Source organism: Scomber scombrus, chromosome 19, assembly GCF_963691925.1.
Source record: "Scomber scombrus chromosome 19, fScoSco1.1, whole genome shotgun sequence".
Taxonomy (NCBI): domain Eukaryota; kingdom Metazoa; phylum Chordata; class Actinopteri; order Scombriformes; family Scombridae; genus Scomber; species Scomber scombrus.
The window spans coordinates 12,564,046-12,586,472 of NC_084988.1; the positions used below are offsets into that span (position 1 = coordinate 12,564,046).

At 39.2% G+C, this 22,427-nt stretch overlaps 3 protein-coding genes across 4 annotated transcripts in view; 1 reads left to right on the forward strand and 2 right to left on the reverse strand.

Moving 5' to 3' along the window:
* fancm (FA complementation group M) overlaps positions 1–4,833 on the forward strand; it is a 42,587-nt gene extending 37,754 nt beyond the window's left edge. Inside the window, exons 15-24 of the mRNA XM_062440865.1 lie at positions 59–147; positions 486–554; positions 745–864; positions 1,051–1,216; positions 1,344–1,450; positions 2,461–2,960; positions 3,045–3,138; positions 3,287–3,632; positions 3,900–4,194; positions 4,325–4,833. Coding sequence (XP_062296849.1) covers positions 59–147; positions 486–554; positions 745–864; positions 1,051–1,216; positions 1,344–1,450; positions 2,461–2,960; positions 3,045–3,138; positions 3,287–3,632; positions 3,900–4,194; positions 4,325–4,451 — 1,913 coding nt within the window. The 3' untranslated portion in view covers positions 4,452–4,833. The remainder of the gene's footprint in view (positions 1–58; positions 148–485; positions 555–744; positions 865–1,050; positions 1,217–1,343; positions 1,451–2,460; positions 2,961–3,044; positions 3,139–3,286; positions 3,633–3,899; positions 4,195–4,324) is intronic.
* A 472-nt stretch (positions 4,834–5,305) lies between these two features.
* Positions 5,306–13,358, reverse strand: LOC134000596 (mitochondrial basic amino acids transporter). 2 transcript variants are annotated; one of them, XM_062439984.1, is made up of 4 exons: positions 12,957–13,358; positions 10,762–10,805; positions 9,569–9,652; positions 5,306–8,341 (listed from the first exon to the last, which is right to left on the reverse strand). In XM_062439984.1, the coding sequence occupies exons 1-4, from the start codon at positions 12,988–12,990 to the stop codon at positions 7,571–7,573; spliced, it is 933 nt and encodes a 310-aa protein (XP_062295968.1). In that variant the 5' UTR covers positions 12,991–13,358; the 3' UTR covers positions 5,306–7,570. The 2 variants fall into 2 exon arrangements, with proteins under 2 accessions (XP_062295968.1, XP_062295969.1); XM_062439985.1 differs by lacking the exons at positions 10,762–10,805; positions 12,957–13,358 and adding an exon at positions 9,936–10,577.
* Positions 13,359–16,806: 3,448 nt separating this feature from the next.
* LOC134000603 (tryptophan--tRNA ligase, cytoplasmic) lies at positions 16,807–22,400 on the reverse strand. The gene is made up of 11 exons (XM_062439992.1): positions 22,326–22,400; positions 21,808–21,931; positions 20,421–20,637; positions 20,232–20,340; positions 19,912–20,031; positions 19,070–19,252; positions 18,824–18,924; positions 18,498–18,610; positions 18,237–18,410; positions 17,926–18,066; positions 16,807–17,711 (listed from the first exon to the last, which is right to left on the reverse strand). Exons 2-11 carry the CDS (start codon positions 21,919–21,921, stop codon positions 17,553–17,555), a joined length of 1,431 nt encoding a protein of 476 aa, XP_062295976.1. The 5' UTR covers positions 21,922–21,931; positions 22,326–22,400; the 3' UTR covers positions 16,807–17,552.
* Between the last annotated feature and the right edge of the window lie 27 nt (positions 22,401–22,427).

The window sequence follows — 22,427 nt, forward strand, 5'->3', positions numbered from 1 at the left end:
TGCTCCAATTTATATTTATTTGTCAAGATGTTTCTGTTTGTCTCCCCCTCATTCTCAGTGGAGTGCAACACTGACAGTGAGGAGGAGGTTGTGGTTCATAAAAGAAAACATCAGAACAAGATCAACCCTTTGATGTCTCCACAAATGGTGAGAAACTCCTGTTTAATTCATTTTCTGCTCTTTCATAACATGAATGAAATGCTCACGTAAAGGCTCATTCTGTTGGTATACATTAGAAATAAATTGAGGTAAACTGTCTGTTATGGTGCAATAACACCAATTTAGCAGGAGACGGTCCAGTCTGCCTCTGTCTGTCATTTCCAAAGTACCTGCAGTTGTCATGACAACCGCTTTCACCATGACAACCATCATAATTTACTGATAACAGAGTAATTCATATACACACTAACAACCTCTTCACACATATAGTGTACAGATAGAAAATGCACATCTGTATGCCAAGTGTAACATGTTTTGTCTGTTAGTCAAAGATCTCCAGTGATGTCGACTCCCCGGTGGTAGCGAACAGGAAACGTGTGGCTGCACTTAATACTGTAAGATTTTCTTTATTTGTGTGTAGAATGACACGGTACACCCTATTCGGCACAGCTGATATGATTTAAACAGTTTGACTCCATGCATTACTTATTCTGCTTTCTACATTATTTAATAACCTGCAGCAACATACAGTAAATGAGAAGAGAGCGCACAATATGTGAATCATTTCTTTCTCTGATTCTCCAGTCCGATGAAACAGAGGGTGAAGCTGTTTCTGATGATGATTTCCAGAATGATTCTGTGTTCACACGCAGAACCACAGCACACTCACCTGAGAAGCAGCGAGTCCAACAGGGCAAAACCAAGGTATGTGTGGCAGATGTTAACCTTTAAAAGTAACAACTGCTGTTTTTCACTTTCAAAAAAATAATCATCGCACATTTCAGACCCAAAAAATGACACCTCCCTCCTTACATAGAAATGTCAAGTCTTTAAATATCTGACACCCTCAGCATTTGTCAAACGTGACATTTACCATTATTCTTTTGTCAGCACAATGTACGTCGAAAAGTTGGGCGTCAGTTCCTGGATGAGGAAGCAGAGCTGTCTGAGGTGGAGCGGGATGAAGTGTCATCTGATGAAGAAGATGGAGACGAACTGAACCATTCTCTAGATGGCTTTGTGGTCAACAACACACACTTCTCCCAGGGACTCAATGGTAAGGCACCATGTTTATTCCAAAAAATTGTATTTTGCAGTATGGTTAGTGGATTTTATTTAATTTAATTACCTGAACCAAGTATTTCCATTTGAGGAGACTTACTGTTTGTTCTCCCCTACATCAGACTCTGAGATGCAAGGGGTTTACCTGAAGTCAGTAAGAAGCCCTGCAGTCGGGGGCAAGTACAAAATGTCCTACAGAAACCATCACAACATGGACATCTTTTCCCAGGTACTTTTTATCCTCAAGTGTTAAATTTCAGTTAAAACTAAAAAAGCCTGTTGTGTATATTATCATTCATATCAAATCTATCACCAAAACAGCCTTCTATCAGCTTAAGAACATATCCAGAGTGAAGGGTTTTATGTCCCAAACAGACCAGGAGAAGTTGATTCATGCTTTCATCTCCAGTAGACTCGACTACTGTAACAGTCTTCTGACTGGACTCCCCCAAAAAAGCATCAAACAGCTGCAGCTCATTCAGAATGCTGCAGCTAGAGTTTTAACCAGAACAAAGAGATCAGAGCACATCACTCCAGTTCTAAAGTCTTTACACTGGCTCCCAGTCAGCTCTAGAATAGAAAGTTCTGCTACTGGTCTACAAATCACTAAATGGTTTAGGTCCAGAATACATGAATGACATGTTAGTAGGGCTTTGAGATCTACTGACTCAGGTCAGATAGTGGAGCAGAGTTCTTACCAGACATGGTGAAGCAGCTTTTAGCTGTTATGCTGCACACAACTGGAACAAGCTACCAACAGAACTGTAATCAGCCCCAACTGTAAGAATTTTTAAAACATGTGCTTATAATTGAGCTCTTTTAAAACACTTTAAATTTTAATCTTTCATTTGCACTGTATGTCCTTTTAATGACTTTTTATTTTATTTTTCTCTCTTTCTATTTTCCCTCTTTTCCCTTTGTTTTTATTCTTTATTATTATTGGGTTTTCTTCTTTTTAATTGTATGTTTTAATGTTTCCGTTTTTTACCAGTATTGGGTTTTATTTTTTTATTGTATGTTTTTATGTTCTTTGTTTCCAATTCTTACTGTTAAATGTTTTGTTTTTATGTAAAACACATTGAGTTGCCCCTGGGTATGAAATGCGCTATATAAATAAAGCCGCCTTGCCTATTTATAGATGGTGCAAATAGCAAACTGAATTTTAAAGACGTTGTTAAGGTAACCTTTGGTCTAAACATAAACTTAAGCTATGTTCCTAATCTTGACCTTTGGTCCCAGGTGCCTGAGATGGATGAAACATATGCAGAGGACAGCTTTGTGGTGGGCAGTGAGGAGGAGCTGGAGAGCAGCGAGGAAGAGGCCGAAGAAGAAGCCATTGAACTTATGCCAGAGGATTCATATGTGGAGGGGAAGAGGCAGTACGCTACTAGACGCCGTGTCTTCTTGCATAAAGCCAGAGCAAAGACTGGAGCAGGAGCTGTGGCCAAAACCAAGTCTGAATATCCTCCAGAGCAGAGGGCTGGGGTGAAAACCAAGCGCACCCGAGTAATACGCGTAACTGATTCAAGTGAGGAGGAGACAGGGGACATTGTTGAAGAGAAAGGCTCTGTAACAGGAAAGGATGTTGCTGTCACCCTGCAGCCAAAGCCAGTACAGCATGACTCAGATCTCAGCAAGCAGAAACCCTCCTCCTCCTCCTCTTCAACCTTAGCATCTAAAGTCTCACTCCTCAGCAGGGGACAGAGGGGCTCAATGACTGAAGACCTGCAGAATGAGAGGTAATGAAATCCTCATGTACTTGCACACATGCACAAACCTAAACATTTAACAAGTACTTGAGCATTGTTTGCGCTCTCCTGCAGGTGTCGCCAGAGGTTTGAAAATCAACATCTGCTCTCTAACCAGCTAGACTTTGTGGAGTCAGACTCACTGTTATCCTCCAAGAAACAGCCTCAGGTAAAAGTGCCTGAAATGACACACATATACACACCTGCTGTTTATTACATTTTTGATAAAAGCAAAATATTAAAATGAAATGTTAAACAAAAACAAATTATTAAAACTTGAAGGAATCTACATTGGATTTTTGTTTTATACTGTTCAGGAACCTCCTGCCACTTCTCAGCCTGCGAGGTCTATCGGACAGGCTGTGTCAGTCAGCGAGGACCCAGCACCACCCGCACCCATCTGTATTCTGGTGGACAGTCGCTGCCTCAGTACTGCAGTAGAGCTGATGACCAGCCTGCGTCAACGCCACGCAGCCACCGTCCACGTCTGCTCGCTGGATGGCAGCTACTTCATCGTCAGCAACCGCATGGCAGTGGAGCGGCACAGCCAATCAGATCTGGCTGCAATGCAGAACCGGAAGCGATTGGCCGAGAGAGTGAACAGCTTGCAGGGATTGTTTGAGCGCATTTGCTTGATTGTGGAAAAGGACCGAACCAAGCCAGGTCAGTCAGCTCTATGGTCTGATTACTTTTTTTTAAATATGCACTGTGAATTTTGAGACATTTTACAGGTTTATGATTGTACTTTATATTTTTATACACCATACACATACAGATATTCAGCTATTATATATGCATTCTTGTGCAATTTAAAATATCAGTCAGCTTGTATGTGGAATTTAACAATTACAAGTAAAATATTCATGATGTAATACAAAGTTAATAAAAATTAACCTTGTTAACTACTGTACTGTACTGTCACTGCCACAGGTGAGGCCGCACGTCCATTCCAGAGAACACGTTACTACGACAGCACGTTGGCGTCGCTGGTGCGAACCGGCGTGCGCCTGCTGTGGAGCGATGGCGCTGAGGAGAGCGCAGGCCTGCTGGCAGACCTGGCACGGCTGGAGCAGCGTAAAGGTCAGGGCATCACTGCGCCCCTGGAGGTGAAAGGGCAGCACAGGCAGCAGGCCCGGCAGCTGTACTTGAGCCTGCCCTCAGTCAACTATGTTCACGCTCTCAACATGAGCCACAACTTTAAGTCCATCGCCCAACTTATGAACAGGTAGATGAAGCATGTGTACTGTACAGTATATATAAAACAGGAACAGACAAGAATATGATGGAGTAGGGTGATTTTAGACATTGACATAAAGATTTTCCCCTCCTCTCACCTCATCTTCTTCTTCCTGCAGCTCCATTGAAGGCATACAGAAAGGAGGCTGCATGAGTCGACCCAGAGCGGAGGAGATCTATCGCTTCCTGCGCTACTCCTGTGACTCTTTCCTCATGAGCACATCGAAAGCAGGAAATACCTGCTAACAGCGTGGGAGAGAAAATCCATTTCTACTATTCATCTTCCGTATTCTTTTCTGTCTTTATCACTAATACATCTTCACTTTCTTTTCTCTGCCCTTCTTGTTGTCTTCCTCACCAGAAGACACCTTTATCTTCTGCTTTTTCTGAGTAAAAAAGGAGTCTCAGGATATCTTGCACAAGCTGAAGAGGAAAACCACTCAACTGAATTTGTATGTTATAACATACAACATATTTGATATAAGGCATACAATTTGTTTTGTGCTGTAACTTTAGTGAGTGGTTTCCATACAGCTTGTACCGTTTCATCTTATTAAACTCATGCACTTGTATTATTGGTATCAGACAGTGTAAAGGCATTACTGTGATCATAAAAATCAAATCAATATTTGATTGACACTTAAATAACTTGTTTTTGTTAAATTATGGATATGTTTGTTTAGAGCCCTCTCAGTGTAACTTATTACTCTGAAATAACTATGTTGCCAAATTTCCTCAATAAAGTCTATTTTTGTAAATTATTCTTTCACAAAGAATGTGTTTCATCTTAAAACCTGCGACCTCTAAGAGCCACTAGATGTCAGCCATTCATCTCTAATATGGTCAAAAGCACTTGCTATCAATTTAACTGCTTTCTGATTTTCAACTTTAATACAACATCAGCATCCTCAAATGAAAATGCTGTTAGAATTCAGATACTTTGTATGAACATGAATCAGCTACTGGATTGTTTGAGTTCTCTGGATCAGCTGACAAACGCATCCAATCCATCAATTTTTTAAAAACTATTTCATGATCGTGTTTTAAAATTCTAAAACTTAACATAATGTAGTGGTATCTATACCAAGAACTGTGTCAGGGTATCTTTCAAGGGCCTACGTACTGTGCATGCTGCTTTGGTGCAAGATGTTAAAAAACAAGTACATAACACAAAATACAATATTGGATATTTAAAGCAACTCCTTGATTAAGATATAAGTTATTGTGTGTCATCCTCCAGTACAGTCAGACAAATCACATTACATTAGAAAATACAGAACAAATCTTGGGACAGAAATATCGTAATTTATTAATTCAAAAGCCTAGAGAGATTTCACACATTGTACACCAAATTCACAGTATATACACACACACATCGCTATGTCTTTGGACAACCCCAAAGCAGTTTTAGACCTTCACTTCTGACCCTGTAGCCCCAGTCTACCCTGTCAAAAGTAAGAGCAGCAGCAGTTCACAACTGCAGATGTAGAGATTAGACAGGGCGCCATCTACATGCAGGAGAAGTAATAGCTCCTGCAATTGTAACACTTCCAGATTAAGTTTTTATTTCAGCTGCTGTTTATGGTTTACATGTTTAACTTGTGAAATGTGAAAAGTTTTAACTTCAGCAAATGTTAACAGGGTGGAGTACAGAGGTCACATCTCTCTGTCCTGTCCTGGTTAATATGAAGAGGGAAGCAACCTTAAAGACAACAAACATAAATAAATAGCAAAGTAAGTTGGCTCTATCTTTGGTGGTGAATATTTGATACTAGTTGGTGTTTGTGGTTAGTGTCTGAAAAGGTTTTATAGGCATTTAGAAATAGAAAAAAATGATACATTCATTTGAAACATCTTTGAAAGTTCCCTTTACGTATTGTCACAACCTGCATTTTATTTCAGTTTGGGAGGTTATACTCATATTTATAGATATTTAATTGTGATTTTGCTAACAGGTGTACAAATGTACATTCTTGAAACACACAAACAGCAGCTATAAAAAAGCAAAATCTGCAACTAAAAATGCTAAAAATATCCAGACCAGTTACTTTCTCTGCCTCTAGATGGCGGAGATCAGTGTGTACGGTGCTGATCTGACCATAAAAACTCCCTCCTGTGGAACATCGTGCTTCACATCTAATGAGAGGGAGAAGAGGCTTAAAAAATCTTAAATAAAGATTTTTAAAAAGCCAACTTTAACTATGCCATCAGTTTGCCCTACACTGTAACAGAACCGTACCGGTGGGACATTTCAAACATCAAATGTAACTGTAGTGAAAAATCTGACTGCCATCAGTGTATTTTTTACAGTAATGTGCTTAACATTATACCATAAGGTGCTTTCTTTGGACATTGCATGATGTCCAGAACAAAAAGATTAATAAATGCCTTAAATCTGGTTTTCGACAAAAATTGTGTCAAATAAAAAACATTTCAAAGACATCAAGCCCACAATTAAACATAAGTATTTTATATCTGGGTGAAATCTCTGCATTGACCTACACGGTATTTCTGTTTCCATCACACTACAAAGGGAAATTCATTGTCCAAGCCAGTAATATTTTCTCTATGAATTTCAGAATTAAAACAGGTTATTTAAGTACACAAAGAAATAAAGACACCTCATTTAATTAAAACCTCGACACCTCATAACATTTGGATTGCATTCCTATGACCTCTCATAGGAAAGTTCGACTACATACACGGTTAGGACCTCAGAAAGAATAATATCTACATAAATGTACAGTGCATATGTCATGCTTTCTTTGTATTTGTAACCATTATGATAAAATGCTGTGTTCACACTATGGAGGTTAACGGAAAGGGGATAACTATGGACACCATCAAAAAGATGATGGATTGGTCTGCTGCTTAAACTTCATGAATCTAAGCTTCAAAATACTTTATGGCACACAGTGAAGTTCAGGCATGTCTTGCATGTCTTTATACTTGATAAAGGTTTTAACATGAATTTCAGGTATACCTCCTTTTAAACTGAACACAGCATTCAAAGTGTTTCTTTAACTGTAAATACATTTTTGGGACATCTGTAACCAGTACTGTATGTTACAGTAACTCTTGTAACCGTTAAGTTTCCTAAATTCAACATTTAAAAAAAAATGTGTACAAAACCAAGTTTTTAAAAAGAGACCATATTTACATGTGCTGCTTTTATCTTATAATATATTATTTAAATACTACATGTGGTCACTTGGCTGAAGCTCCAAGGGCGGATGAATACAACTTTCAACTTTGTCATTATGGACACCAGTTAACAGATCACAGACCGGCATGAAGCTGTAAATTCCATCTATACTGGATAGACTTGCTGACGACTGTAGTAATTAGCGCAGCTGCACAGTGGCTTACATGCTGGTCGGCTGTGCCTGTGGCTGCAAAGGTTGCAGCGCGACAGCCTGTGGCTCTGAGTCCTGAATGCTACACTCTTCTCCGTCACGCATGTATATTAAGAATAGAGTCACAGTGGCAAATGTGGTAGCGTTCACTGGGAACGCGCGGAGCAGAGTGGATGTGAGTCCACGTGTGAACACCCTCAAGCCTTCCTTCTTTATGCTCTGTCTCACACAATCCATTATGCCGTTGTACTTGTTGACACCACCGACCCCGTCCGCCTGCAGACGGGACTTGATCACGTCTACGGGATAGGTGGAGAGCCAGGAAGCGATCCCAGACATTCCACCAGAAAACAACAGCTTTGGGATCATGTATGGGTCTTCCGGCTCACAACCCAGGGAACGCGTCAACGTGTCATAAGCGAGAAAGTACACACCGAACCCTGGCGTCTCACGGATCAGGGTGGTCGTCATGCCGCGATTGATACCTCGGATTCCCTCCCTCCTGTAGATTCTTACCAGACAGTCCAAGGAGTTCTTGTACATCTTCTTCTTCGACTTCTTTTCGCCAGTCCCCTGCAGCTGCATGCGTGTCTTGGCCAGCTCCATGGGGCAGCATATGACACACTGGATGGCTCCTGCTGAGGCTCCAGCCAGGAATTGGTTGAGCGGTGTGTCCCTGCCGAGCTTCCGCATGGCGTTGCCCTGCACACCAAAAACTATGGCGTTGATGAAGGTCAGGCCCATCATTGGAGAGCCGATGCCTTTGTAAAGACCAAGCATCTATAGACACAAGAAAAGATTACTGGGATTGTTTGATGGTTCTTTTGACGTTTCCAGCATAAAAAACATTAATAAAAATGCACAAGATTTGTTGATTTGTCAAAGACATGAAACCCACAATTACACATACTTATTTTGTATCATGATGAAACATCTGCCTTTATCTAGACCACATTTCTGTTTCTGTCACACTGTAATGGGAAATGTTCAACACAGCTGTGCAACAACTGTGCAAACTAAGCAAAATAACTTCAAACTGTCTAGTCATGTCATGGACAATCTAAATGGACCACTAGGGTTTAATAGATTTTTATTTTAAATTCTGACTTTGATACATGGATATACTTCCGGTTTGAACTGTTTCTATCTTTAAACAATACGGTCTGCTTGTGACACACGCAAAACCCTCATTTAAATACTGCTGTCTCCACCCCGTTGCACCTGTTTTCATTTACGCAATTATTCTTAGGAGATCACCCGCAAAACACACGCAAACGAAACACACAATCCATTGCACTGTGCACGCAAGTAAGTACCCTGTATTTGGGATCTTAGCAAATCAGGCCCTAAGTACCAAAATGTGTGGACTGTATGTCATCTGCCATCAATTAAACACTTCAAATGTCAGCCATGTCATCATGAAAGCCTCGAGGCTATGACAGAGGCAGCACTGAAAAATTACCTGACTTTTCAAATACCACTAAAACATAAAGAACAGTCACATGTTCTTTAGCCTGCCCTAACAATTAGCATGTGCTAATATTGATATCTCTTACATAAATTATTAATTATTGAAGTGTTTTTATCCAAGTAGCCTTTCCAGTTCTGCAAGGACACTTAAAACTAAAATTGGAGTATGTGGTAGGAATACAGTTTCTGTATGAAACACGCATGAGAAATTCATTGAGACCAAGCATACTGTCGCTTAGTTCAAATGCCATGATGTCCAAAGCTTAATTTAGCCCTCACAGGGATAAGGCCCTCGTTGACCCTGGCTGACACACCTCCCTCTAACGCCCCATGTTAGGAACATGCTGCCTGTTCTCAGAGATGGGACTGTAACTGGACACTTTGATTGGCGCACAGACTATTCTGCTCGACAGTAAGTAAGCAGCACATGGTGAAAGCTATGTTACTAACAGCCATGACGTGTTTGAATGCAACTCAAGAATTATTTGATTTAAAGCAAAAAACATGACTAGGCATTCACAGCAAAGACAAGCTTACCGACTCCTGGCGTATGATGGATTGGAAGCAGTGTATTGTCCCCCGGTACAAAGGTTTGTCCACATTTTGAACTTGAAGTCGCACCTGTGGACAACAGTCATCACGTTAAAGTCGCATGCAAAGGTGACATGGCCAACGAGGACCACAATAGCTACAAGCCACATATTTGAATAAATGTTTACAGGGGAACAAGCAGGCAACTGTGCTTTGAAATGGTTTATTTCAAGGTACAAAAAAAATGATGCTTAGGGATTGCAAAATTTACCGAGAAAATGTTTACAAAAACAAGATGTCTTCTGTGTTTTAAAGTTGTACAGCTCAAAACAGGACATAGGGTGAGAGAAAGAAAGACCTTGACCGTACTTACTAGGTCACATTTCCGTGGAGAGGTTGTTTATTTCTCTCTCTCATCTACAACACAGTGACACTGCTGCTGTTAAAGACAGCCCCCCCGAGCCCCAAAGCAGACACCAGCTCGGGGAGAAATGACATTAAAAGCAAAGTATAAAAGAGCTACAACCAAACTATTGACCAGCCATGTATACCTCCAAAGTAGATGCTCCAATTTCAATGTTTTTCAGTTTCAATTGCATTCATGTAAAATATTCTTGTCTTTTTATTAACAAATCAAGAGAATGATTTATGACAGCGAACTGAATATATTTGCAATATTAAAGCAATTAAAACATTTAAATTCATCATAATTCATAAAAAAAACATACAACAATGACAAAAATCTCAATATTCTTGAATGAAATTTTAACTTTAACAAATAGTTTTAAGCCAAAGGAGTACTGCGTATATGGTTTACATAACTCAAGTGCCAACAATACTTGCTGTGAATTAGCAGTTAGTCAAACGTTAGGACTGTACAGGACAGGGGAGCCCCACAGAAACTGAATTTCAATGTAGACTGATGAAAAGCTAACCTGGAGCAACATTGCTAGCTTGTCTGGTGGTGCACAACACTATAAATAAGCTAAAGCTGCATCTTTAACAATCTGTCAAACATAACATGCGGACTCCTCTCTCTCTTGCTCAATTATCTGACTTTTGTACCTTTTAAGTAATCTGGATTCACATTCAGGCTGCCAACAGAGTGGTCTGACGTACAACATTTTTATAGCAAACTCCTGAATCATGCCATTGCCTAACAAGAGCAAACCGTGGGGAGGATAGAGGAGGACACCCACCTTCACTGTGTCAAATGGATGTCCGACCAAAACACCAGCAGCACCTGAAAGACAGGAGGCAGGATTTTATTTAAAAAAATACAACCTGAAATGCACAGAACTTTGTTTAATAAAATCTGTCATTATCCTCCAGATCTGATAAAGGCGATACAGCAACACACCCCTTAACCTATGGTGTACAATTTGGTATCAGGGAAGAAAAAGGTGTAAGATTAAATGGCTCATCTCACAACAGAAAACAGCCCACCCATTGTGAGACTGCACTGCACACAATGACAAAAACCTACCCGCACCCTGACCTTGACTTCTGCCAATAATCTGAAAAACCATTATACAAACAGCAACTTCTGACCGTGTAATATTACAACCTATCAGCCAAGAGCCATTCAATCATGAGGAGCTAACTCATATTCAAGTGTTACACATTTACACATTTATACAGTTTGGTAATGGGGAAACTAACCCTACATCTAACTTCACTGTCAAATTCCAACCTTAATTCCAGTTGAGAGTATTTTCAAAGGTTTTGAAATACTATAATTCATTCATTTGCACTGAGGATACATAGGATGACATTGGATAAAAGCATTCATTTAACGCCATGTAATGATTAACCTGACACCTCAGGTTATGAGGTATATACACATATACCATATGTGTCTTTAGTGGTATGAAAATGTGGAATGCAAAGAGTAACAATAGAAAAATGCCTTTTACATTGTTCAGAGGGTGAGGAAGCACTACTGAATGCATGTTCATGAAATTGAATCACAGTCCAGATTTACAAGTTTGCATCTTATTATTAGGATTAATAACCAGGCTTTAAATGTCCGTCCTGCTTTCTCTGAAGTGTAACTCTGGGGAAAGCTTTGGCATGCAGGAATCAGTGAATGAATAACAAACACAGCCATGTAATTGTGACTAGGGCCTGACCAATACTGGATTTTTGGAGCCGATACAGAAATTAGGGAGCAAAGAAAATTCTGATAGATATATTGGCCGACGATATTATATGAAAAGAATATGTACATAAATACACTAATAATTAAAAATAACTATTAATAAAAAAAACAACCAAAAAAACATCTGTATGTATAGATTAACTTATATAAAGATAATTATATATATATATATATAAATAAAACTATATCAGTACATATCAGACAACATATAGGCCGATACCGATATATCTGTGATAGGCCGATATCGACCGATAATATCGGCTGACCATTATATCGGCCGTGCTCTAATGGTGACATGAACCAAGCTCCATATCATTATAATGCAGGTATTCCTAACCCCCATCATCACCCATCTCAGTTGAATGCAGCTGAATTTCAATGAATAGTCAACCTAATTAGCCTAAGTGTAGGAGCTCTCACTCTCTTAAAGGACAGAAAACACAACTAAACCTTACAACAGGCTCTGCGGTGCAGATCTTTTATCACATTTGTGCCTGTTGCTCTGTGGTGAGTTTATCTGGGCTCCTTGATTGTGCTAAACTTCAGGAAGACCTTGGCCTTGGATAAAAGACAAAACAGCTGACAAGATTCCCAGAGATTCAGCGTGAGGTATGGAAAAAGTGACTGTGAGCTGCCACTATTTAAACAGGAAGGCGTGAACTTATCTTTCTTGTAACCCTGTTTTTTTCCTCCAGAGGGTGAGGCTACTCCCTAAAGTGGAATGGAGGTTATTTCCCAATACAGGGTGGAAGAGATGATCAGATAATAAAAAATAAAAAAAAGGATGAAAAAAAGGATGGTGGGGTAACCTGATTTGACACTGTAAAAAACGTACACTGGGATACAATAACTACATGTTTTAGTGTGAATGTGTGCAAGTTTAAAAAGAAAAACACTTATGAATGACGGCGTGACAACATTTAAATGCCACAGGTAATTTTACGTCATATACTAAGGCTACATCCGGGATTTTCACTAACATTAAACCTTTTTAAAAACCGCTTAAACTTGGCTTTTTATAATCAAATCTTCCCCCCTTTTATATGTTTGTATTAATTCACAGGTTTGACATGTGATAAAAACAAAACCCTAACTTGGCCGCTTGGTGCTGTCCACGCGTTGTGAAAAGCTGAAGCTAAAGCTAATGCTAGTCGTTAGCTGAAACTTGTTAATCTTGCTAATGTGGCTAACTCAGCTAACATTAAAGTGACTATAAACTACAACATAACTTACCTCCTATGCATCCTGCAGCGAAGTCCAATGCCATTCCCTCTCAAAACTAACTCTTGAAATATGTGGCTGACAAAAAAAGCTGTAATACTTTTTTAAGTACCTTTTCTGGGTACTTTGTTAGAAATAGTCTGTCTCAACTTCGTTATTGTAAAAAAAACAGACTTGGTGTTGAGCCAAGCTGGTTAGCAATTTCTGCAATATCCTTCCCTATTTTAGGTTTCTCACGTTGCTGATGCTGAGGGACAAGCGGAAGATAATCTCTGTAGTGAGACCCTGCTTGAAGCTGTGACAGGTTTATTTTTGCTGATGTGTCCTCACTCCTACTACTGGACGACCGCTTTCTGCCAAACCTTTCTATTTCTGTGCACCGGCAGCAGCAGCAGCAGCAGGAGGAGGAAGAGGAGGAGGAGGAGGGTTCAAAGTAGAAAAGAGAGGAGCGTGTTTAGCTTTCTTTTAAGGAGGAGAGGGGGGGCCCAATCAGATTACTTGGAGGTAGACAACTCCCCTAGTCCGCCCCCAAAACCCATTGGAGGACTTTGAAATTGTCACTGCTGATCCAACCCACCGTCAAAATCAACAGTGTTATCATGGGGGTCGTGACTAGTAACCCCTGTATTAACATATCTTGGGTTACCATTGACGTGGGACTGGTTGGCTTGCCTCTGCTTGTGATGACTGCTCTGATTTCTGTCACTAAGTAGCCTATTTTAACCTTTTCAGAAATTCTCACAAGCATTATTCATACTCATACATTCATTTCCCTTCACACTTTCCAGATGATAAATAAGTTGTCAGGGTTAGGAAGGTTACTTTGGAAATGTAATTAGGTTAGAGATTATTAGTTACCTTATATAACATGTAATAAGTAATGTAACTATTTCAATCACTTTAAGTAATGTAACTTATTACATTTTATTACTTTTTGATTACTTTTCTAATGAATGTTTTCATCTGTTAGGGTAAGTGTACCCATTAAGCACCAAAATCTAAATTCAGGTCTTTTTTATGGATACTGACATGATGTATACGGGACATCATTTATTATAAAGCAAGATTTTCTCATTGGAAAATATTTTCATTAGTTCATGTAGATTTTAAAATATAAAATAAAGATATTCTATGAAAAAAGTCAAAAGTCTGGCATGGGTTTAATTGGTACAGTGACACCATTTAAGCCCATTTGATCCACATTATGATTTATTAACAAAATATTTAAAAAAAATGTTGTTTGCAAAGAATTAAAAACAGCAATATATGTATTCAGTAACATGTTAAATATTTTTTTTAAAATAGAAAATATCCTCCTCCTCCTCGGCAAAATCTTAAAGGTTTGACTTCAGGTGTAACCCCCTTTTGTAATTATCAACATTTAAGTAACTGTAATTTAATAACACATTTTTTCTGAGTAACTGTAATGGATTACTGTTAAATTTATTTTGTAATTACATTACGTAATGCCGTTACATGTAGTAACTAGTTACTCACCAACACTGTGGATTCATGGTTCTAATAGTGAGATTGGGTTTCCTGTGAAGGTTAAAATCCTCTCATTTTCCATAATGTACCATAATCATGTGCCTCTCTGAATACCTGCTGTCTGTACACACAGTTATTGTTTTGTCTTTTCCTCGTACGCAAGCTCGAGTGAGTGTAAACTGTTCTGCAGCCTGAGCTGACAGATGGTTTCAGTAAATTTGCAGTTCATTATGTCATGGTCACTCACAAAAACATAACCGTCCTCTGTTATTTTTAGGTTAAATATGTATTGACTGTTTGTTTACGTCAGAACAGTCTGAGTAAATGGTTTGGGTCTGGCGGAGGTTTAAGGGCCTGCTTCAGTTTGTGTGAATTCTGTCTCTGCGTCTCGGGTCTAACTCAGTGGGCCAATCGGTTCAAGGCCACAATCAAATATTTAAGAATGAATTAAAGAATAACAGGTTGACTGTCTGCAGTAGCCATGTAGTCATGCCTGAAAATGACATCAATTGACTGACTGAAGTTAATTTTGGGTTTTGGAGTTTTTAGGACTCAGGGATCTGCCCTTCTCTGAGATCTCATGTCTAAGGAATGAACTTGTTGATATTTCAACAATGTCACTGTGTCAATTACACGGTTCTTGGGTAGGTAAACAGATCACTAAGTCATCCTCATACTGTGTCAAAACACTACCCGCAGGTACTCAAACCCTCCCAGTTGTAACTTTTTGAGTGGAAAAATAGGGTGACTCAGAACATGACACAATCACTCCCACTGATAGCAAACTATTGGACAATGGACAGTGACATGATTCCCTTAATGGCTCCTGGTTTCACTGGGTGCTGTTGTTGACATGGTTGATGAAGGTTTTTAGGTGTCACTCAGAGTGAATTAACTCACAAATGGGTGTCTGTTATGTTTTAGCAATAGTGTGCAATAGATGTGATTTGGTCACCGACACACGTAGGTGTGACCAGTGAAGAATTGAGTAACCACAGTGGTCATGTTTACCAACAATCCACACATTTCACCATTACAGTGTAACATATTAGTCAGTTTTCTGTGCTAACTCATCCTTACATATTCACACCACCATTTCCCTGAGCACTTTTCAGATGAAGATTTGACACAATGGATAATATAACACTATTATATATTGATGTAACCAGTGGTTTCCAACCTTTTTGGCTTCTGACATCTGACAAACTGCAGTGAGTAGTCAGGGTCAAATTTCAGATGTTTAGGAGTTGTTAACAGCTCCATCAAATAGTGATTTTTCACTATTAAGTTCTCACATGGTTTCATTTCGATGAATGTTCAAATGAACCAATATTTTAACAAAAACCAAAGATTAGAAAATAAATCCAAAAGTTGAAACATTTGTGTATCAGAAGTTTTTTTTTTCTTCTTTCCTTTCCCATTAATCATCTCGCAACTCCTCACATTTATCTGGTGACCTTTAGGAGGAGCCCAACTCCTAGGTTGGGAAGAATTTGTAATGGAATATTTTTACAATGCCGTATTGGTAATTTTACTTTAGTAAAGGATTTAAGTACTTATTCCACCACTGACAGCTGGCATACTTGAGCAGGGTCAAAGGGAATCCATGTGCAGTATATTGTGCCAGGACATTGCATCATGAGTGCCTATGCAAACAGCCCTTCAACAAATATCTTGCAGTTATATTCAATTTTGTGTGACTGAAAGAAGTGTTGTAGAAACTCTATTGTAATTTTTGAGTAGCAAATTGTTTAGTGGCCTTGACTTTAAAGTGTACTTTTGTGTATAGTTTATGGGGATACAAATTATTGAAGTCCCCCCTACACTCGAAAAACACATGTTCGAGTGTAGGGGAGTGTAAATTCTGGTGTTGATAAGAGATTAAAGAAAATGGACCTTTTCTATCATTGTTATTGGTTGATGGAGTTGGTGACATCACATAATAAATGTGATAAGTAAATAATCACCCAACAGACTAAAAGTCTAATCAGAGTAATTTAAAAAACACCTGTGTTGGTGTGCAGAGCCTTTAATGGAACATATCATGAAAAATGTATAAATTCCAGAAATAACTTCTATGATTTCACAACAGACATTTTGACTTGTTACACCGGAAAAAACACTGGTGACAGTTGTAACTAGCTCTGCTCTATTCACATCTGTAAGCTCTGATGGCGTATATACAAGGACATTGAAACTGAAGCAGCTAAATGGAATTCAGCCATCATTAATTCATTTATTTACAGCTGTGCTTTTGCTCCTGTGTCATGGCAAAATGTCTGTGGTAGTTATTATGAGAAATATTGGTACTTCTGCTGTGTAACCATAGAACTATAAAAAGAAATACACACAATAATGTGACACTTACATTAAGTCAAATGTTTACTACTGATACGGAAATTGTTTAATTTTCAAATAAAACATGCTTATAAAGGACATTTTCTTTATGCAGTTTAATCTTTAGTCTGTGAATAAGCTGAATGAAAGGTCTTCTTCCCTTAGATAATGATTAGAGAAAGACTCAGATCATTCAGCGTGTAAATTGTATTTGCTTAGTCCCTTTGAGTCAGACACTGACAGTCTACTTAGTGGTGTGCTCAGGCTCTGAGATGAATGTCTCATTATTTGTCATATTATCATACTAAGCCTATCTCTTAACATCATATATAACAGAGCTGCATTTGATAGTCAGTTTGTGTTCAGAAGGCTTTTTTCCAAGTGAAACTTAAGAGTTCTTGACCAATATTTTGCAAAAATGTGTCGCTGTGCTGTTGAGCAGATGTTTCAACATTATACATTTTTCTCTGCTTTAATCCTCAGCACTGCAAACACCAACCCCTGATGAAAACAAACATGTACATTTAGCGTGGCATGAAGCTAACAAGTAGCAAGACCATTAGCATGAGGGCATGTGCAATGCCATGCTTAATTTGACACACAGGCACAAATCACTGTTAGAGTAATGTACATCATCAGTCCTGATGCCAACTGTATTGTGTCCCTCTTTGCATGACAAATTCAAATGACAATTAGTTTAAATGGAAAAAGCTGGATTCATTATTTTTTCTTTGTATTGAGTTTAACAGCAATGAACTTAGATATCTCAGATGTTCCAGCAGGCTAGAAGTTAACATTTAAAGGTCTGGGTGTCATGAACTGCTTGACTGTGTCTTCTGTGACTTGTTTGCGTCGCTCTTGGTGTGCGGCAATCATTGGCTGCAAGGTCTCAGTCAAAATCTTCTTCAGTTCTCCTGTTAGAAGAGCTCCACTTGTGTAGTCCTGCCGACAAAGGAGATTGTGGGAGTGTCCAGAAAGGAATTTGTAGAGGATGAAAGAGAATAGAAGAATGATACAGAATGTAAAAGTTCAAAGAAAGATACAGAAAGCAGGATGTAAGTCATGGAGAGAATGAGGAAAACAAAACAGATGAATGAGTGTGATTAGCAAAAGCTTAAAAGTTAAATTTTCTTTGTCTGTTCTCTGAACCCCTTACCTGTCTGATCTTCTCCAGCTGTTCATCATCTTCCAAGAAGAAGGTCAAATACATGAAGGAGACGTCGACATCTGCGTTACCACCATGCTTTCTGTGCTCCTCCACTGTGTCTTTTCCTCCCGAAAATGCATGTTTGTTTATCTGCAAGTAATTGTAGATCAGATCAGTCAGGAACAATCGCAAGCTAAATACAGTAAATTTGACCAGTAGCTACAGATGAGGTCTTGTTTAGTCCCCCCTCCCCCTCCCTTTTCATTCATTCATGCACAAATAACAAAGATAAACTTCAACTAATCCTGTCCTGGCAGCACCTTGTTTTTGATCTGTTTGGGTGTATCAGTGAGAAAGATGGAGGTGTTGGCGTCACTAGCGCTCATCTTGGTCTGAGCCCCCTGCAGGGCGGGGAAGAAAGTGGAGTGCAGCAGAGCTGGCTTGGTATAGCCGATCCTTGGAGCTACATCGCGGGTCATCCTGAAGTAGGGGTCCTGGATGAGTGAGGGGATAGACACATGTCTTTGTAAATAACAGTGATAGTATGTGGTATTGTTGTATTACTGTAATGCCGTTCTGACCTGGTCTATGGCACAGGGGATGAGACATTGTATATCTTTTCTGCCTCTGAAGATCTGTGGGAAGGAGCTGCTGAAGGACGGAGCTGCCTGGATGGCTGGGAAGCTGATCTTTCCTGGATAGATAACAAATAATAAACTAAATCTGTAAACCTTTTTGAGAATGGGAAATAATCAGAACACAGTACTGATACTCAGCCTCAAAAGTGAATGAACTGATTAGCAATACAATAATTATTACTTTAGGGGTCAAAAGACTGGATTGACTTTATTTCATGTTTTTCCTCTTTCCAAAGTAAAAATCCACAAGTAGTTTTCAGTTGTCTTACCGATGCAGTCACTATCTGTAAAGCCAAAGATGCCTTTGACCTGGTTGAATGTCACACACTTCTGAATCTTTACCACATTCCTGTAGAACTCAGGAGATGCACTGGGAGCAGAAGAAAGGAAACATATTAAAAAAACAAAACAATTCTCACTAAAATAAGAAATTATAAGATGACTGAAACTCGGTGGATGCCTCCTCCTAGGAAGCTTCTGCAGTAAGGCCTGTCTGATTGGAAGATATTTTATACCCCATGTAGTCGAGGTCAGAGAAGATGAAGGTCTTGTTCACATCAAAGCCACAAGCTATGATGTCTTTGGCATTTTCCACAGCAAAGCGATTGCATTCTTCCAGTGTTAGATCCTTCCACAGGTACTTCTCATCGTCAGTCAGCTGGATCACCAGAGGGATATCAAACACATCCTGCAACCACCTACAAAAAGAAAATATGTTTCAGTTGTAAAAACTATAAAATCTTAAAGTATGTAGATCCTTTTTTGGGATGGTGTCTTGCTGGGGACAGCCCTGTTTTCTGTTCTGACACCCAAATGGTTAGAGAAATGTCCTATTGGATCACAAGCCTATTAATCTGATGGCTCATTATCCTGAAAACAAATGCCCATTGCCCTGAAAACACACACTCTGGAGTTGATGGAGTTCAGTGACTGATGACACTGTGCAAACACACTACCATTATTTGTAGCAAAGAGTTCAGATTAGTCTACCTCTGTCATCTTTTGGGTTAGGCTTAGGGAAGTATGCACTAAAAGCACTAAAAAGCAAGCTTTTTGTAAGTGGTATCTTCATATCTGCAAGTCAAAATAGACTAAGATATTAAGGGCAAAAACTGGAGAGTTTTCTGAGCAATGGGCCTTTGGAACAGTTGGCTTTCGTTTTCAGGTTATAGGGCTGTCAGACTAATAGGTTTTTATTCCAGTGGAAAGTTTTTCGAACTATTGGATTTTTGGAATAATGGGCGCCCTCTTGCTGATACAACACTTTTCTCTCTGTTACTCACACTAATTGACTTTGACCAAAATGCATCAGTCAATCCTGCTTTTATCTTGACAGCTCTGTGAAAGGAGAACTCACTTGGTGAAGATGAATGGGATGAGGTGGCCAACGTGCATGGCCTCTGAGGACGGACCTCTGCCAGTGTAAAGGTAGAAGGACTTGTGCTTCTCATACGCATCCAGAACTTGATGCATATCTCTGCCAAACAAAAGCGATAAGAGGAAAGTGATTTATTGATGTGTCAATTTCTGATGTCCTCTCTCACCGTCCTCCGTTTTAAAAAAAGTGAATGATGGTGGCTAGATTAAAAGTTCCTGTGAGTTTCAAAATTACTGAGTCACAACAGATAATGAAACACTTATTCATAATGAAATATTTCCAGTCCCTAAAATGCTGACCTGTGTGAGAAGAAGATCCCTCTTCGAAGAAAGCGATGTGGTTTCTGTCCACAGACCTTTTCTATTCTGTCCACCAGCTCCTTGTCAACTTTACTGCTGCCAAACCTCACTAAGGAAAGACACCAAAATGAAAATGATTCCAATTTCGATTAACTTTAAATTACCCAGTGAGACTCATTTTAATCTTACCAATAAGTTTGTCGTAGTCTACTCCCTTGGCATTGGTGGTGGAAACGTTCCATGGGTCAACCGTGTCATCATCATCAGCACCATCTGCTGCTGGCCCGTTGTCAGGGGCAACGGAGTTTTCTGAGGGCGGACTTCCTGCTTTGTAATCCTGACCTGTCATCTGTTTGTAGTCCACTTTCAACTTTAGCAACAACTGGATAGCAGTGTCTATTTCAGCCTGAGGAATCCAAAAAGTAGCTATTATATTTAATTAAGGAGGGTCACACACACACACACACACACACAAAACACCAGTAGTGTCTAAGCACACAGGCAGTTTCAGTTCTAGTTGTTCAGGTTTTGAGATTCCTCCACCCTAATAATAAATAAATAAATAATGCATTTAATTTGTACTGCACTTTTCATTTGCAGTGCATCTCAAATTGCGACCGCATTATAAAAGATATTTTACTGTTTTAAGCCAGTTTTAAAACAGTCCGGGGTCTGTGCTGCCCTCAGATGGTACGAAAGGCTGTTACACAAGTTTGGTTCAGCACAGCACAAGGCTTGATCACCATGGTGCCTGAGCTTGCTGCTGTGGACCCAGAGGAGCAAGCTGCTGGCAGATCTGAGGGTGCAGGTGGAGGTTTATGGTATGATCAGTTGATGGGGAGGTGCATGTCTATTGATGGTGCAGGCTTGTCAAACTAATTTTAGTTCAAGGGCCACGTACGGCCCAATTTGATCTCAAGTGGGCCAGACCAGGAGAACCATTGTGTAATAACCAAAAATAATACATATATTATAACTGTACAATAATAAACCATCTATTTACAAACAAGATGCACCACCTGAGATATCTTAAGAAAAATGAGTGTGATTTCAACATTATGTCATCTTGTTTTTTCTCAAATTGTTTTGCACAAAAGCTGATAGACAACATGTTGCACCATGTTCAATATATGAATGGTTGACCACAATATGTTTTCATTGTTGTTGTTTTTTTTTAGAGAATTTGATTGTGGTCAGGGTGGAAAAAAACCTCTCTGAAGCAGCAGCAAAAAAAAAAATGGAATAATTTCTCTGCCATTTTTATACTTTACAAAGTTATCCAGTGGGCTGCATTGGTAGGCCAGTATGTTTAACACTCCTGACCTAGAGTAAAGGGAAACCCCGTTTTGGAAAGAGCTGTTGCTTTTTTTTCTTTTCTTTTTAATACATTTAAACATTGTGTGTATTAGAAAATGAAATTCCATATATCCAAATCATCACAATCACAGAAATCTGAGGTATCTCAAAACCTGAACAAATCAAATCAAAGCTGATTGAACTAGCTCATATTAGCTGTAGATAAAAATAGAAATTTAATATTAATCTTCTATTATTTAATTGTTTTACAAGCACTTACTTTCTCAGCTTTAGCTGTTTTCAAGGACCTCACTTTGTTTCCCTGTTCTGTCAGTCTCTCATAAAGCTCCATTGGACTCTTGGCTCCTTCCCCGTCTCCCTGACAGTCTGTCATCTTCTTCACACTGCGCCAAGACATATGATGAATTGATTGATTGATTCATTTTAATTATGAATTCTCAGACACAAAAAAGGGACAACATTGTTAAGGTGAAACACTAAGAAAGTAAAGTTATTAGTGACAAAACAATCACATTTTCTTTATAGCGTCTATTAATGGATCAGTAGTACTTTATTTTTATAGTTGTATCTATTGTAGCGTTGGTGTATCTTCATCCACAGCAGCTGAGAGGATTCCCATATGTGATCAAATGGAGCTAACTAGCGATATTGTAGCCAAGCGTCTGACATTATTTACAACCCAAAACTAACGTACGGTGGCTGGTTTCACTAATTATAAAACAATGATCAATTCTAAATACGCTGTTGTTATATAATTATAGTGATAAGACAGCATACCGTATGATATCCCTCCCAGGACTGACAGCTCACTCATTCAACAACTTGCATCAGCCTGCTGCTCCTGTGTGTGTGAGCTGGTGTTCGGCTCAAATTCTTCCC

Excerpts from the sequence above, each read along its gene's own strand:
- LOC134000596 (XM_062439984.1), bottom strand. The coding sequence starts at position 12,990 with ATGGCATTGGACTTCGCTGCAGGATGCATAGGAG. Across the intron at positions 10,806-12,956 it reads CGCTGCAGGATGCATAGGAG|GTGCTGCTGGTGTTTTGGTC; the intron begins GTAAGTTATGTT and ends CCTGTCTTTCAG. Across the intron at positions 8,342-9,568 it reads CCATCATACGCCAGGAGTCG|ATGCTTGGTCTTTACAAAGG; the intron begins GTAAGCTTGTCT and ends TTGTGTCTATAG.
- LOC134000603 (XM_062439992.1), bottom strand. The coding sequence starts at position 21,921 with ATGACAGACTGTCAGGGAGACGGGGAAGGAGCCAAGAGTCCAATGGAG. Across the intron at positions 18,411-18,497 it reads TCCCCTGTGCCATAGACCAG|GACCCCTACTTCAGGATGAC; the intron begins GTCAGAACGGCA and ends TCACTCATCCAG. Across the intron at positions 18,067-18,236 it reads CCAAACAGATCAAAAACAAG|ATAAACAAACATGCATTTTC; the intron begins GTGCTGCCAGGA and ends AATTACTTGCAG.